The sequence below is a fragment of the Sycon ciliatum genome, chromosome 7 (assembly GCF_964019385.1).
Source record: "Sycon ciliatum chromosome 7, ocSycCili1.1, whole genome shotgun sequence".
Classification (NCBI taxonomy): domain Eukaryota; kingdom Metazoa; phylum Porifera; class Calcarea; order Leucosolenida; family Sycettidae; genus Sycon; species Sycon ciliatum.
Genome location: NC_088649.1, coordinates 17,643,361 through 17,659,410, shown reverse-complemented (window position 1 = coordinate 17,659,410; position 16,050 = coordinate 17,643,361). Strand labels below are relative to the sequence as shown.

At 44.5% G+C, this 16,050-nt stretch overlaps 1 protein-coding gene across 1 annotated transcript in view; it reads right to left on the bottom strand.

Moving 5' to 3' along the window:
- Nucleotides 1-1,477: 1,477 nt before the first annotated feature.
- Nucleotides 1,478-16,050, bottom strand: part of LOC135820568 (uncharacterized) — an 18,411-nt gene continuing 3,838 nt past the window's right edge. Inside the window, exons 2-9 of the mRNA XM_065333636.1 lie at nt 14,792-15,005; nt 13,281-13,352; nt 11,886-11,957; nt 11,099-11,170; nt 10,137-10,202; nt 9,038-9,168; nt 6,653-6,769; nt 1,478-1,873 (exon numbers count right to left, since the gene is read on the bottom strand). Of these exons, the coding sequence (XP_065189708.1) occupies nt 1,560-1,873; nt 6,653-6,769; nt 9,038-9,168; nt 10,137-10,202; nt 11,099-11,170; nt 11,886-11,957; nt 13,281-13,352; nt 14,792-15,005 (1,058 nt within the window). The 3' untranslated portion in view covers nt 1,478-1,559. The remainder of the gene's footprint in view (nt 1,874-6,652; nt 6,770-9,037; nt 9,169-10,136; nt 10,203-11,098; nt 11,171-11,885; nt 11,958-13,280; nt 13,353-14,791; nt 15,006-16,050) is intronic.

Genomic DNA, 16,050 nt, shown 5'->3' with positions numbered 1-16,050 from the left:
CGACGGGAAGAGTTGGATCGATCCAACTTTTCATACCGTAGACGGGGACGCAAGCGTACAAAACGGCTGCAATTTGAGTGTGAACAGGAGACGGCGTCGTGCGCCGACTACTCCCGATTCGTACTTGGAATTTTTTAGCATTTCGAACACTGCGCTTCCCATGATAACTCACAGAATGGCTAGCACGTGACTTGAGTTGAATTTTAGCAACATACTAGTAAGATCTCATGTCACTTATTGTATTTAGGGATAGTTCAGAAGCGTGACAGACGAACTATTCTATCATTTCCTGGGGCTATTATTTGAATGCCACAACTTTCAGGGCTAATTTTTTGGTCTTCATGAAAAACCGGTATTGTGAACTTTATTCCGCTTCTTTCAAGGAGAAATAATTGAAAAGAAGTCCCGAAAAACGAGAAATAATAATTAGGCCCGAAAGTCACCCCGTCACGGACCGTGCCTTATGACTCGCTCCGTTCGACCTTGAACGTCGCAACGACTGCTGCATGTCGTGTCGTACGAATCGTACAGGATTTTACAGCTCACCCCAGCCCTCCCGACAAGCCCTTACGTCCCGTACCGTCGGCGTTGCGCCGAAAGTGAACCAGGCTTTAACACACAAACACAAAAAATACGATACGACTGGTGTACGGTTCTCAACGGTGTCTTTGGTTTTGGCATCTGATGGAAAAAATGGATGTGCGCAACCTTTCCTCCTCCTCCTCCCCCCCCCCCCCCACCATCTCCAACCAATGCCTTCTACAAATGGTCTGGACACGTTCTGCTGCCTCTAAACCACAGAGAACGTGTGTTGCCGTTTCCTTTCTTATGCACTCCATTTCTTTCACAATCGGCCCCTTTTCATTAGCAGTGCGCCGGTTCTCTTAGGTCATCGGATTGACAGCAAGGATAAAACTATGGATGATTAATGGTGGTAAAGTCGACTTCCAAGTACTTCATTCTCCCGAGTCTAGGGTATAACTACATAATTATACTCATCGCGAAGATCTCCTATGTCATCGCTCATTTCACCAGCAACGATACATTGTGATGGGAATGTGATATGACACAAGACTGACCTGTTTCCAAAATCGGCTGCGTGTCCCTGAGAGAATTTCAAATAAATACACCCGAGTGTATGTAGCACCAACCGACATGCAGCCACTAGTACAAAATAGGGGTGAAAGTTGGCACTGAGATCCCGAGTTCGAGTACTCTGATTTTCTCCAATCGAATATTCGAGTATTCTTGATATCCTAAAACATCGCACACCAAGGGCCTTAATAATCACATGATACAACCCTGATTGAACCCATCGGCAGTCCTTTTCTCGAGTGTATTGGTTGGTGGGTCAATTGGGCTCTCTCTACTGGTGAACAAATGTTAACCACACAGTCTGCACATCAATGTCTGTCGACTGCTGCTGTGAAACTGCAGATTTCTGTGGTAAATGCATGTACCATGTATGAGCGAGTACTCTGATTTATTCCGAGTACGATTTTATTTGAAAAATCCAAACGAGTATTCCAATATTCGGCATAATTGTTTCACCCCTTATACTAAGGCATGTGTACTGAACATATGTAATAGATTTTCCTGGCGTTTGGAAAGTATGTCAATCTGTTCGTGGCATACGCAGTTCCGTAAGGATCCATCTGATCCAGCCATGCGACAGGCGTGTAGTGCAGATTCAAGTGACTACGGACCTTGGCAAGAAGCCGCTGCGGGCAGCCATAGATAAATTCTTGCCAACTTGGGAGACTGCCACTGATGATTTGGCATTGCTGCTTCGCGTCCGGGAAATTGACTTCTTTGCTGCTGACCATTTTGAGTACGGAAGATGTTTGTGGGCACGCACTTGCCAGTGCTTGATCTGCAGGTACAGTCCAAAGCAAGCCATCAACAAAGCCAGCGATCAACAGTCTAACACACCACTCCGAACGCGCACCACTGGCCTACAACAGAATCAATTTAGATCCCCCCTCCTCTAGCCTCTTTTCCTGACCCGGGCCATGAAACTACAGTACGTTTCAAATTACATCCCTCAGTCGTACTTGAGAAATGTGTTGTTAAGGTAGCAGCCTGGTCGTAAATTTCATATGGCATTCAATTGACCGTAACGTTGGTGTCTCTCAATGGATTTAAGGTGGCAGGGGCGGTACAACTTTTTTGGGAAAATTTTGACTGCATTTTTGAGTTTATCGGCAAGGCAGAGATGAAATTTGAAAATGTTTTCTTGTGAATCTCTGGAGAATAGCCTTCTCTAGCTTCCTGTAGTTTTATTTTTACTTTTGGACAAAATTAGAAAATGTTTTATGAAAGGTTCCGGTTATTTTTTCACGGACCTTTCATAAAACTTTTTCAAATTTTGTCCAAAAGTAAAAAATAAAACTATAGGAGGCTAGAGAAGGCTCTTCTCCAGAGATTCACCAGAAAACATTTTCAAATTTCATCTCCACCTTGCCGATAAACTCAAAAATGCAGTCAAAATGTGATCAAAATGACCCCTAAAAAGTTGTACCGCCCCAGCCACCTTAAGTGAAATTTGCACCACACACCCCTGCCACTATGCTGGCCCTCTCGACATGATTTAAAAGTTCTTGCGCCTCACAGACAGGCTTTACAGGCCGGAAAACTCAAAATTCCGGCATAGTGCCCCGATGTGTGAGCCACCCAAGAGAAAACAATTTTTTCCACATTTTCTAGCCAATTCTGCCCGTGCACGGGATCCAAACCTAAAAAACGTCCAGAAGCAGCCATGGGTGGTGGGATACAGTAAGATCGGGCGCCGAAGAACACCTCGCCGAAGAACACCCAGGCTGGAAAACCGGCAAAATTTAAGAACAGTCCAGGCTAGAATTATCAGATTTAAGAACACTAGATCTACATTGTACGTAGATCTACATTGTACATGTATGGGAGGTGAGTACATGTCATGTACACGTGTAAACAGTAACTGCTACATGTACAGTCATTCCCATTTACGACACCCAATAGTTTAGAAGTACTACATTGCACTACATGTGTCATGTACATGTACATGACAAACGTCATGACGTCACTCGACTCGCCGCGCGCGTGTGCCGTGTGAATAAGAACGGTCTGGCTAGAATCAAAAATTTAAGAACTTTCCTAGGCTGCGCTCGAGCCCCTGCGTTCTTCGGCGCCCGATCTTACTGTAGGGCCCTTCAACGTGGCCCTGGGATCTGTCACAACGGCAGGAGTGGGCGTTCTGTCACAGACTCCCACAAACCCAAGTCAATTTTTGATTTTTTTTAGGTTCAGGGCGTGCTATGAGGTCGTACCTTTGATACAACATGCAGTGCTGGGACCTCCACAGCAAGCCATTTCCACAGCGCTGCAAAGGAAATCCAGGATACCCTCAAAATCGGCAAAGACTACCACTCACGTTTCTCTTTACAAGGCGTGGGCCATCCCCTGGACTATCAAAATGGGTGCCTTATTATTATTTTTCTGTTTCTGCTTTAATGACAATCCATTGCACGCCTGAAAAATAGTACCTAGTTTATTAGGCGGGTTACAGAACTGTCGTTCGCTGGCTTACTTGTAGTTTTGAGAACGCTTCGCTCTTCATTGAGATATTTATCATTCTCTCTTTTTCTCCTTATCTTCTCTCCAACCCTCCCTGTAACATAAAACATATTCGCTGCCTTGTCATTGAGCATTTGTTCTCGTTTGGATTAGTGAATTGGCGGTACGGTGATGAAATGGCTCGTTAGCTACCTTACAAACCGGACACAACAAGTCCGCATTGGTAGCGAACTGAGCAACATCACAGTATGCACAAGTGGAGTACCCCAGGGATCTGTATTGGGGCCCATCTTGTTCAATATATACACCCGAGCGGTAGCTGCAGTAGCTCACCCGACCCCTAGCATACAATTTGCTGACGATATTGCACTGTACCAAAGTGGTTCCAACACGGCAACTATTTCACTGGGACTCTCGTCATCCGTCACTGCCCTGGCCGACTTGCTCGAAAACCGCGGCCTGATATTGAATGAACGCAAAAGTCAAGTTCTGTCCATCTGTGGGAGGGATGCTCAAACCAGTATCGCTGTAAATTGCCATCAGACCCGCTTACCTGCTTGTACTGCGGCCAAGTACTTGGGTTTAACCATCACCGAGCAACGGACCTGGGACCATCATATCCACGATGTTACAGCGAAGGTGAACAGGAAAGTCGGAGCATTGTGGCGAGCCCGGCGATCCCTTTCCCAGAAGGCCAGGGTCCAATACCTAAAATCCGTTGTGATGCCCGACCTATTATATGGAAGTGTGGCCTATAGCACGTCCCTCTCAGCTTTCGCTCTAGGGAAACTCCAACGTCTTCAGAACCGTGCCATCCGCGCTGTGTTCAGCCTACCACCCACATCTTCGGTAAGCCACCAAAGGGAGAGCATACCCTCCGGAAAATCGAGGAAACACAACACTACCGACTCCTCGATCTCATCTGGCGCGGCCTGAACGGCCAATGTAGTACAGCGCTTTCAAAGCAGCTGACGCCCGCAACCACGGCCCCAACTCGACATCAAGCCAACGCCGGGCTCATTCTCCCGCTGGCCAGGACGAATACAGGCCGATTTCGCAGCAGCCGTGTACCCGTACACTCTCAGGCCATAAACGTTTTTAAAAGAAGAGAAACAGTGACATGCACCCCCCCCCCCCCCACACACACACACGGACAGTATGTATAGTCATAACGAACGGTCTTTTCCTGTTAGCTCTGTTTGTCCAATACATGAGATAAAACGTCTTTCTTGTTCTTTTTCCTTCTCCATGTAGCTGCTTCCAGCATGGTAAACGACAGTACCATGGCCTTTTCCGATTTTCATTGTACTTATTTATTTTGTAGTACCTCCCGGGATCAGTATTTTCCACTTGAAATAACATCCACCCCAATGCCTCATTCTTAGCATTCTTTTATTCGCTTCCATGTAATTGGGCTTATTGCCCGTTTGGTATTGCGAATTCAAATAAAAAACAACAACAATACAAATAAAGTATACAAACAACAAACAAACACTACTGCCTAGTACTGAATCCTACCTGACTTCTTGACACGACTCAAACTTGCCAAAGTCACTAAATCAACGTCAACTACAATAATCAAGCCACATATCTGCAACGTCACGAGGGTGCTGGCAAACGTCCTGCTGCACGGCCGTGTAGCCCAATACGTGGCTAAAAACGTGATTTTTTGGACTTTTTTTTGGACTTGGAGCAAAATTCTGCACACTTTCGCGTGTTTCCATGATACGACAAGTTGCGCACGGTCTGCTCACATTCAAATACAGTGCTGCCAACAAATGACAGCGTGCAACAAAAAAACTTTCCTTGCAAGGGCACATATTCGGCCATAACTCTTGAACGGCTGGTCAGATCGAGACAAGATTTTCAGAGATTTTGCAGCTATTCATGCTCGTTCAACTGATGTAGCACTCGATATGAATTTACAAATTCCATTTTTCAGGGATTTTACGACCAGGCTGCCCCCTTAAAGCAATTTGTTTTATAAGTATTTGCGATGTTAAACGCATGTGTTCAAGTGGTTACTTGGTCCGAAGATGCAGTAAAACCTGGTTTAAGCGACCACCCCGCGATGCAAGCAAAAGCGGTCATTAAGTCCAGGTGGTCTTTAGAACCAGGTCCCACAGTTTCTGTGTAGAACTGACCGTGCATGGAAAACGGTCGTTAAGAGCAGGTGGTCGCTTAAACCCGGTGGTCGCTTACACTAGGTTTCACTGTATTGTTGTTGTTGTTGTCAAATCTCCCACCATTTTGCTTGTTTCAATTCCGGAACCATCTATCCTTAGCTAAGAAGGCCGCTGTAGACACGTTGGACAAGTAAACCAAGCTGTTGATCATTTCCAGGCACCCTAGTACAGATCAATAAGGTGACGACCTGGGCGAGGATGTTGTTGTGGTGATGTGCACTGATCTCGCTGATGATAGCTGCATCGATATCAGTCTGGGGCTCATATATTGAAAGTGTCACAAGAGAGCAATCAGGATCCCCACTTTGTTGTGATGCTCGGGTTGGTTCACACCATCGAGGTTAATATTAATGGTTACAGTTCGCATGTCACTTAAGGAAGGATCCATGGGCTTAACACATGTGTCAACGAAACTGATCCAGGCATAAGAGCCAACAAAAGGCATTTCATTATTGTTAGAACGTGTGGCAGGAAGAACAACTACGCAAGCGCAGCACATTTTCCCACAAGCATCAGCAATTTTTTCTTGTCTAGAGCCAGATCAAAACAGTCAGAAATATCAATATTGGCGTGCTTTTATATCATTTTTATTTTTGTCAATTTCTATCCTACGAAGTACTGGTTGTGATTTCGGCGATGTTTATCGCAACCTCCAGTGTGGAAGCAAACCCCTTCCTAAAAAAATTCTATCCTGTCGAATATATCGCAAGGAAACATGTGAATATTGAACACTTTGGGGCACCCTGCGTATTAGTTAGTTCGTGGAATGTGTGATGCTTACAGGGAATGGCTGTGCCCTACCAGCTAACACGCTTTAGGTCGTTAGGGGTCTATTGGGAATGCCCAAGTAAAATAATAAAATACAATACAATACAGGTCTTTAAAGTAAGGTTATCACACCAATGGTCACTTACCGAAGTGTGTTTTGACGCACACGTGGTTGGCCAACGTTCCTCGGCAGAAAGCATCAGGACACACGTTCATGTAAGCCGGTCTCCACTCATTGCATGGCTGACTACAGAGTGACGTGACTGAACAGAGAGCATTGAACAAAAAAAATCACGGTTCGTGTCAGACTTGGCTAGATTCCGACTTTTCCGCATCCGTAGGAACGCCACCATCCTTCAAGGATCATGGCGCAGATGCAGCTCCTAAAGCTGTGGGAGGTGAGTATATCAGCTCACCAGCAAGTGGTCAAAGACCGAATATCCCATTCACTGCATCCATGTTTTCCTTGTGCCAGGCCACGAAGAAGAAAGACACCAGACACCGTTTTTCCAGAGTAAAAGCCGCACTGGAGTAAAAACAGCACCAAGATTTTTACGTAACAAGAAAGTAAGCAGGAGCACTCGGCCCCTGAAAAGGCTGCGTCCGCTTCAACAGCACCACCGTTTTGCTCTGCGCCCGACCATGTACATGTACATGCCCCACAGCAGCAGCAAGAGGTTCCATCAGATTACTGAAAATGTTTTTTAAAATATTTAATTGTAATTCTATGCTGGTGGTGAAGTGGACGCAGAATTACCAAGACTTTGTCACATACCATGCATTTCATGGTTCAGTTGACCATAGTAGTATAAGCCGCATGCATCAACTTTCTGTTCACACAGTGCGGTGTATGCTCCGGAAAGTACGATGCCAGTTTTCCTGGGGCCCGAAATTGCCGTGTTTCGAGGCACCGTACAGTTCTGGAATTTTGCTCAGCTTCATTTTTGGCTGGAGTCTGTTCCACATCCTCTCTACATCCCTCGTTCTTAGCACTCCTACGTTTATAGTGCTTCCCATCTCAGTAGAAAGATGGTACAAATGGGCTAGTATGTAGAAAGTAAAGAAAGAACATGATTGTTTTCCACTCATGTAAAAAAGAGAAGAAACACATGAGAACGAGTTATGCAGCAACTATCCCCTCTTCGGTCCTACGTAACCATGAACCTTCCAAGTTGGAAGGCTGTTGGCTTGCGCACTGGAGATGTGTTAGAGCTAGGTCTTGGGGCGCTGAATGTCTCAGTAGCCTGTCAGTTTTGTGCCCTATTATCGCACTTTCTGACCGTTTATCATCTTGTTACAATCGTGGATAGTTGCTGCATAACTCGTTCTCATGTGTTTCTTCTCTTTTTTTACATTTATTGCTGGCTCAGTATCCGAGTTTAAACCTTCCGCTATTCGATATTCAGTCAACTTAATAGCAGCTGGGTGCAAACAACCATTGCACATCCAGGATGTGGTGATTAGCATTGAAAATTTCAAATGTTACACAATGGTTTTGTGCAAGTTGAGAGTAGAGACATCACTCGAAGTACCCAGTCCCAATTACCTGTTCATTATTCAGGGGCGTAGGAGGGGTTTTGGAAGTGGTACGACCGAAGGTCGGCGCGGCCAAAGGCCGTGTTGGAGAGGGGTCAGGGGGCCGTCCCCCGGGAAATATTTGTAAAAAAGACACAAAACCCTGATTTCTGGGACTGTGCAGCGTGCAGTCGAGTCGAGTACAGGACTCAGTATGATTGCAGATGCATTGCAGATCTACGAGTACGAGTCTAGAAAAAAGTTCACAGTCTGATGCGCATACGCATCGATGGATCCTGATTTTTTTATTACGATTTTGCACGTTGCGGACGGACAACACTTTTCGAAAAGTAATACGGCCATAGTCGTACCAGTTGTAGCCGGTGCTACGCCCCTGTGTATTCTTTCGGGAGGTAAGTCATCTAGCATTGTCCTCCATTCTTCAGGGCAGAGTGAAGCTGTGACATACCTAGAAGACACCTAGAAAAGCTGTTTCTTTCAGCAGTCCACTGACCCCACAATGAGAAACTTGCAGATTATTCCAACACCTTTATGAGCACGGGGACCCTGACTTTTTTCAGCCTGCGTTGTCAGCCGTGTTCGACGTCATCATTTTGAAGCACAAGCCTTCACGGAACACCTAGAGTGTGTTCGGTTGATATGATCTAGAACAGGATCGAACAGCTGGTGCATATGGAGCAGCCTCCTGTCAACCAAACGGTACTCCAGAAAAAGAGCACATTTTTTTGTGAAAAATGTGCCAAACTTGGTGCATTCTTCAAAATGTGTATGGGTCACAATAGTCACTTTGTACGGTACAGCGAGTCCAACCCACAAGCATATGCACTTGATCATTTGGCACGACCATCGATATTCCCCCCAGGTTTATACTGTGAAAAGGTGAAAGCTCGGTCTTCTCCAGCCTCGAGACCAGAGCAAGCAGAAGATTTTCTGGCTGACCTAGAACAGGTGCAATCCCAAACAAACGCGCTGTTCTGGCAGAGGAAAAAACTTACTATTTCCACCGAGTAGAAAGTCCCTCTCCAGTATCCAATTCAAGTTATACGTGAACTGCTTGTTGCCGTAGTACAGGCCCTTGCACAGCAGATGATCCTGCACCAGTGGGTTATCACTCAGTTCGATGTATCTGGGAAGTGAAAAAACCCGAGAATGATCCTAGAGTTCTATACTTCAGCGGTCTACAGAGGTTTCCTCGTGACTATCATCAGTTGAACATCGTCACATGGTAAGAACCAATAAAACATCCAGTTATGTAGGTGACCAGTTATATAAGTAGAATTATATCTCAAATAGTAGCTTGCGGTTACACATAGCGTCAAATAATACAGAATCACCATTCCTTGTGAATACACACAGCTGCCACATTCATCTACCGCTGCCATTTTCATGTTCACTGCATAAGCTCATACTTCTGATATAAATGATGCTACGATAAAACGCTCTGGAATTTCATGTTTTTCATTTTTATAATTGTTTTATACATGATTATGAGTGCAAAATTAATCTTAGGGCATGTTCGTTTGGTAGGATCGGGATCCCGATCCACCGGATCCACTGGATTCGCACCCTTTCGATTGGTCGAATCTGGATCCGGATCCTTCGGATTTGGATCCGATCAACCCACCTCGGGGAGCAGGGTTGCCCGGATCCATCGGATCCAAATGTGACCTTTGTGCGTATATGGCGGGTGAAAACCATTTTTGTACACATTGTGATACGCGCACGTGGATGGAGATAGAGCTTGTTGACTTTTTGTACGACGGAGGCGATGAATACGACGGTCATCCTTTTGGGTGATTTGTGAGCGCCATTGTCAACATAGCAACAGTCAAGGTCCAAAATAAGGTGTTCAGTTGAATCTGAAGGATCCGATGGATCTGAGATCTGGATCCTGATCCCGATCCTTACCAATCGAACATGCCCCAATTCATCGCTATTTCAAACCCAACAAGTTCACGATTCACTAGATACCACATACAACAAAATGGCCAGAGGCCGAAAATCCCATTTGCTCGATCCATGTTCATCAAGGGAATGCTAACTGCAAGAGCACTCCTCTTCTCCCCAATGATAACATGGAAAAACGGTACTTACGCATTTGAAGGAAGGCTTTGGAACGTGTTTGGAATAATCCTCTTTAGCAGATTACTATCCAAATTCCTGGGATGAGAAACATTGATACACATGCCGAAATCACATTGAGCTTTAATTTATCCTTCGTTCTCCATTCGAGTCCATTCTGGCTTATCTAAGAACTTTTCAAGAAGATTTCAACCCGTGTCTATATGATAGGCGCAACTTTTTACCGTAAGTTGGATAACTGTTGGATTATGATCCCGAGATGTGTTCAAACCAGTTGTCAGGCGGAGATATGTTGTGGTGCTCAGAGCAATGCACTCCAACAAATGGTTCAACATGACGTATGATTATTGTACCTTATTATCCATATCCGCATTTCACAATCCGAGTTAAAGTTTGGACTGTCTTTAAATTCACGTAATGAAATCCAAAAGAAGTAGTAAACGGTTGACAGTAAAGATGTTCTGCGATATGTGAAACGTAAAGAAATCACGTAGAGAGCAGGTGTCTGGGTTAGAGTCCACGGCTTCGCGTATTTGGGGTCCAGATTTCTACGCGTAGATGAGGTTCTCTACGTTGTGGCGCACGCAAAGAAAATGCATACGGATCTGCTGGGTATCATTCGAGTGCAGGCAGAAAAATGTCAAATATGGAAAGGGAAAATTCCCAGTACACATTCCACGTGCCTTCTCTACGTGGACCGTAGAGCAGAACAGGATTTCCTTACGTTATTACGGGAACGCCAAGAGAGTTCGCTGGATTCTTTGCATCGCATTCCCGAACCGTAGAGCAGAAACTCACTATTTCCCTGAACGTTTACCTCAATCTTGGTCTTGTTTTTCATGGTAAGATTCTCTGAAAATGACGTTCATATCCGTAAAACGTATCTCCCTGCCATCATGGCAAAGTGGGGAAAACATTCCTGTTATCGGTATTGCATCCATGGTAAACTAATGAAGTCGTTTCCAAGTACTTACAAGGTACGCAGCTTCGTATTCTTAGCAAAAGCACCTTGAGTGATGTAGCTTATTTTGTTGGTTGAGAAGTCGCTGCATGCAACGCAACACCAAATTGCAACGACAATAAATTAACCATCTTAGCAAATAAAATTAATGCAATAAAAACTGCTTTAATCCAGTCCTGCGTCCTTCCCCTATAGAAAATGTACAAAAATTCTTTCCAAACCGCCATGGACACCGTCTAAAAAGTAAGAAATTAACGAAATGTGCTAGCCGAAATTAAAATTTCACATAAATCCTCACAATACACACAACACTTGAAGATCTTAGTTTTAACCTAAAATACAGCTTTCAACACTTGTTTAGTCTGACACTTGTACTGCGCCAACATGTATACATAGGAAAGAGGATCACGAGGGGAAAGATCTTTTCGCTTTTCATCCTGTGTGGTTGCTCAGCATTTTAGTCCAATTCATTTTGCGATCCCTGCACATCTAGACATGGTTCTTATCATAGCAGGGTTGATACGCAAACAAATCTTCAGCCACATCTATTTTTAGGACAAAAATGGCCAGGCCGAAAACAACTATGTGCTGAAAATAGTTTTTACTTGAAGTGATGTCTTACGATCGTGGGTAGGAGGTCATTTTGGAGATGAGCATGACACACATCTGTGGGTATGACGTCACTTCGAAGGAGAATATGACCTAAAGGTGAGGGCATGATGTTATTTTAGAATGTTTGCACATATCAATTGACACATACGTGGGTGTCTGAAGAGAGTGCACAGAAGTCAGTGACTTACATCCTTTCGACGTTGACCAGAGGATCAAGCACACCGTCCACAAGACCAAGAATGTTGTTGTCTTCAAGATCCCTATGGAACAACCACAGACATGGAACAAAACAGATAGGAAATGGACGAGCCGAGACAAGGGAAAAGAGAGAGAGAGAGAGAGAGAGAGAGGGAGAGAGAGAGAGACAGAGAGAGACAGAGAGACAGAGAGAGAGAGAGAGACAGAGAGACAGACAGAGAGACAGAGACGCAGAGAGACAGACATAGACAGAGAGACATAAACGGACATAGACAGAGAGACATAGACAGAGAGAGACAGAGAGAGAGAGACAGAGAGAGACAGAGACAGACAGAGAGAGACAGAGAGACACGGAGAGAGAGAGAGAGAGAGAGAGAGAGAGAGAGAGAGAGAGAGACAGAGAGAGAGAGAGAGAGAGACAGAGAGAGACAGAGACAGAGAGATAGAGAGAAAGAGAGAGAAAGAGAGAGAGAGAGACACACACACACACACACACAGAGAACGAGAATGAGAGAGAGAGAAAGAGAGAAAGAGAGAGAGAGAGAGAGAGAGAGAGATAGAGACAGCGACAGAGACACACAGAGGGACAGAGAGAGACACAGAGAGAGACGCAGAGAGAGAGATACGGGGAAGAGAGATAGCCACAGGATAGGGAAGAAAGAGAGAAATTAATACAGTACATTGCCATCTTGGCACTCAGCATGTTTGATTACATGGGCTGAGCCCAGGCCAAGGAATCCTCTAAGGACAGCAATAACGTCCCAAAGACCGTTTGGAGAGTGTTGCAAATATATTAATTTTCTGTTTCCTGATGACCGCTTAGTGCGTGAAAAATCTCAGAGAAATAACGTCCATGTGAATACAAAACTGGATCTTGTCTGTACTCGTGATCTCCATCACAAAACTCTGGAAACATCATGTATGCGCCCATCATTGTTTACATGCACTTGCAGCATCAATAGCACCAAATCGAAAAGTCGTAGTTCTGGCAGGTGAATTGGAAATTTTGCGATCAATTCGGAACCGGTGCAATAGGCTATCGTTGAACACTAATGAATTCAATCACGCACCAACACGGACTGTGGAAACTACCATAAGACGTATATCCTTTGGGTTTTGGAAAAGTATGTAGTATCCGCTGTAATTCTTAATAACGACAATATCTGTAACGACACCTGCAGCCCCACAATTGGGATACATGGACAGTATGTGTAGATGCTCGAAATCGTTTAGTGCACACAGAAATGCCCATGTCGTTGGGTAGTGCCACCAAATCCCCTTGACTACTCTTCCTAGTGTACGACTTGAACATGGAAGGGAAAGCAAAATGATTACACATATGGACGCTATGGCTTGTAACAACTTTGCCCGCAACGCCCACTTACAGATGGCGCAGATTCACCAAGCCCTGGAATGAGTTTGGAAGCAGGAATCGCAAGCCGTTTCTCCGCAGCGAACTGTAGAGAGAGACAGAAACGCAGAAGCAGAGGCAGAGACACACAGATGGACAGACAGATAGGTACAGACGATGCGATGCGACGATGCCTTGCTGATTTGGCGTGAAGTACAATGCAGGTGAGTACGTCACCATGGTAATCGCGCGGTTTGGTAAAACTTGTACAGATTTATAGGCAACTTAACTCTTGAAAAGCGGTAATCACAAAAGCTTTTTTGCGATGGGACATGCAATGCAACTGCCGCAAAACCAGGAAATCCCAAAATCGCATCCATCTCGCAGCTCACGCAACTGGGCCATCGCAGAAGTTGAGCTTTGCTCAACTTTTGCGATGCGACAAGCGATTTGGCGTACAATTTTGACCTTTTCTACAGCAAAGTTGTACAAAGGTTCAAGAGTTGCCTGTAAATTTGTACTTCCTCCGCGTCATTAAAATTGTCGCTTCTCAGAGGAATTTTTCAATTTTATTCTGTCCACTAGAAAGGCAAAGAAATCAGCTAGAAATTGAAGCAGAGCATTATCGACGGAACAAGCTTTAGTTTTGTGGCCCCCTGCTTCGCTGCATCTGCAGCTAAGGTCGACGTCTTCATCAGATTTTGGGGCAGACCCTTCAGCACTCAACAAGACGCTGAACAAGACAGGCGTTCATGAAACTTCGTTTGCAAGCGATCCATGCCTCCAGGTGGCAGGCGATGACGGCAAAGTGGCATTTTTTTCAAGTACACTTTAACGACCTTCCAGCGGCATAGAGTGAGCAGTTCCGTACCTTCTTTCCTTGTAAACACCTAAAAACGCTTTTTTTTTCTTTATTTGCTTATCGTTTTCCTGTGCACAGCAGAAAGGTTTCAAACACGAAATGAAAACGCTTTTCAATCGTTGTCGTGTCGTGTAAACGAGGGCTTTAGTATACACTATATATAAATTTGCCTTCAAAATGTTAGATTTGCGCCATGCTGCAGCTATTTACACTTTGCTTTGTGAATATATAATATAAACCAATACTGATCCAGATTTCTCATTACTGTTTTCTGATAATTGCTTAGTGCATGAAACTCGGAGTAAAAACACTTTCTCTGTCCTCCTATTACATGTACTTGTTTAAATTTGTCTTCATCATTATTTTTTTGTGAAAACTGTGGTAATACGCGCAATGAGCAGGCAGATGTTGCCTGTGCTTATGGTGAGTTAAAGTGAAGCTAAACAACAACAAGAACAACAGCAATTTCAAATTTGGACTTCACTGAGAATTTCGAAAGTTTTAAAAAGAGCAGCACGTGGCATGTGGCCTCTAATTTCCAAGAACAACAGCAATTCGATAAAGCTGGTGAATGTGTACTTCGAAGTATCACAATAGAAATGGTCTGACGATATTCAGAAATGCATTGTTGTTACACATCCCAGCGTATGGCCTAAATTTACATAAAAACAACAACGACTTACAGGGAGACAGTGTGGGTTTTGTCGTTGTCAGGAATCGACGGGACTTGCGTCATCCCGGGAGAATTGCAGGCGTAGTGCAGCTCGACGTCGCCGTTTGTTGTTATCAGGAGCTGGCGGCTGCATGGAAGAGTGGATCCGCTTGCCACTGCTAGGCAAAACATCACCACCCCAAGCATGGCAGCTATTTTGGGACGAAAACTCCCTTGGCGTAATCCTTCATGAACAAAAGGCAAGCAACGAACATCGCTGGTGTCAGTGAAACTGGAGAAAAACACTTTTGGAAGAAATCGAGAGATTTTTCTTTGCTACATAATTATTATATGCCTAAAATGGACAAGCGGGTAAACTACTAGTAGGTGATTTACAGACAGAAAAACAGATAGGTCGGCCAGAATCTGCCATGCGTAATTGTTTTAAATTAATACAGCACTGCTATGTACAGTGGAAGAATAATGACCTGTACTTCATCATGCAAGATCACCGCTTTGGCCGAGTAGTTGTAGGCTTGCCTGCGTACTCACAGCTCGGGGTAGGGTAACATGGATGCAGGTGCTAAAACGAGGTTGGCCCCCTTGTCCGGCATTGGTTGTGAGAGCTATCACCTCTACTTGGCCGTAAGGCGCTGCATCAGCCACCCTGGTATCGCAGGCATGGTGGTGGCCTGGTAAGAGCGAAACTTCCTAAGCTGGTTGAGTTTCTCTACGCAATTGTATAGCCGGTTGTTGTAACACGGAAGTGCGAACTTTACGTACTTCCATTACTTCATCATGGAGGCGAACAGCCTCTTCCATGAGCGTAATTGTGAATGAATATTTTTCCCAGTTGTCTTCATCATCGAGGTTGCTGTTTTTACACCCAAAAAACTTGTTTGTCTAGCTATGCTTATGCAATCAACGGAATTCCGCCACCTTGCAGTTGATTTTCCCCATTTCTCTCCTCATCAATCCCTACTTCTCTTTGTACATACATCAACATCTACTGTTCTTTCAATCAAATGAACCCCTCGATAGGCACATTGCCTTTGGGTCATTTCATAATAATAATAATAATAATAATAATAATAATAATAATAATAATAATGTAAAATAGAAAAGGACATATGGATACGAGTTTAGAGTAACTCTCCATCACTGTAACATGATACTATATACAGTCAGAAAGTGCAATAACTAGGCACAAAACTGACAGAGTACGGAGACATTCGACGTCCTGACACCTAACTTTAACACATCTCCGTAGCGCTAACCGACAGCCTTCCA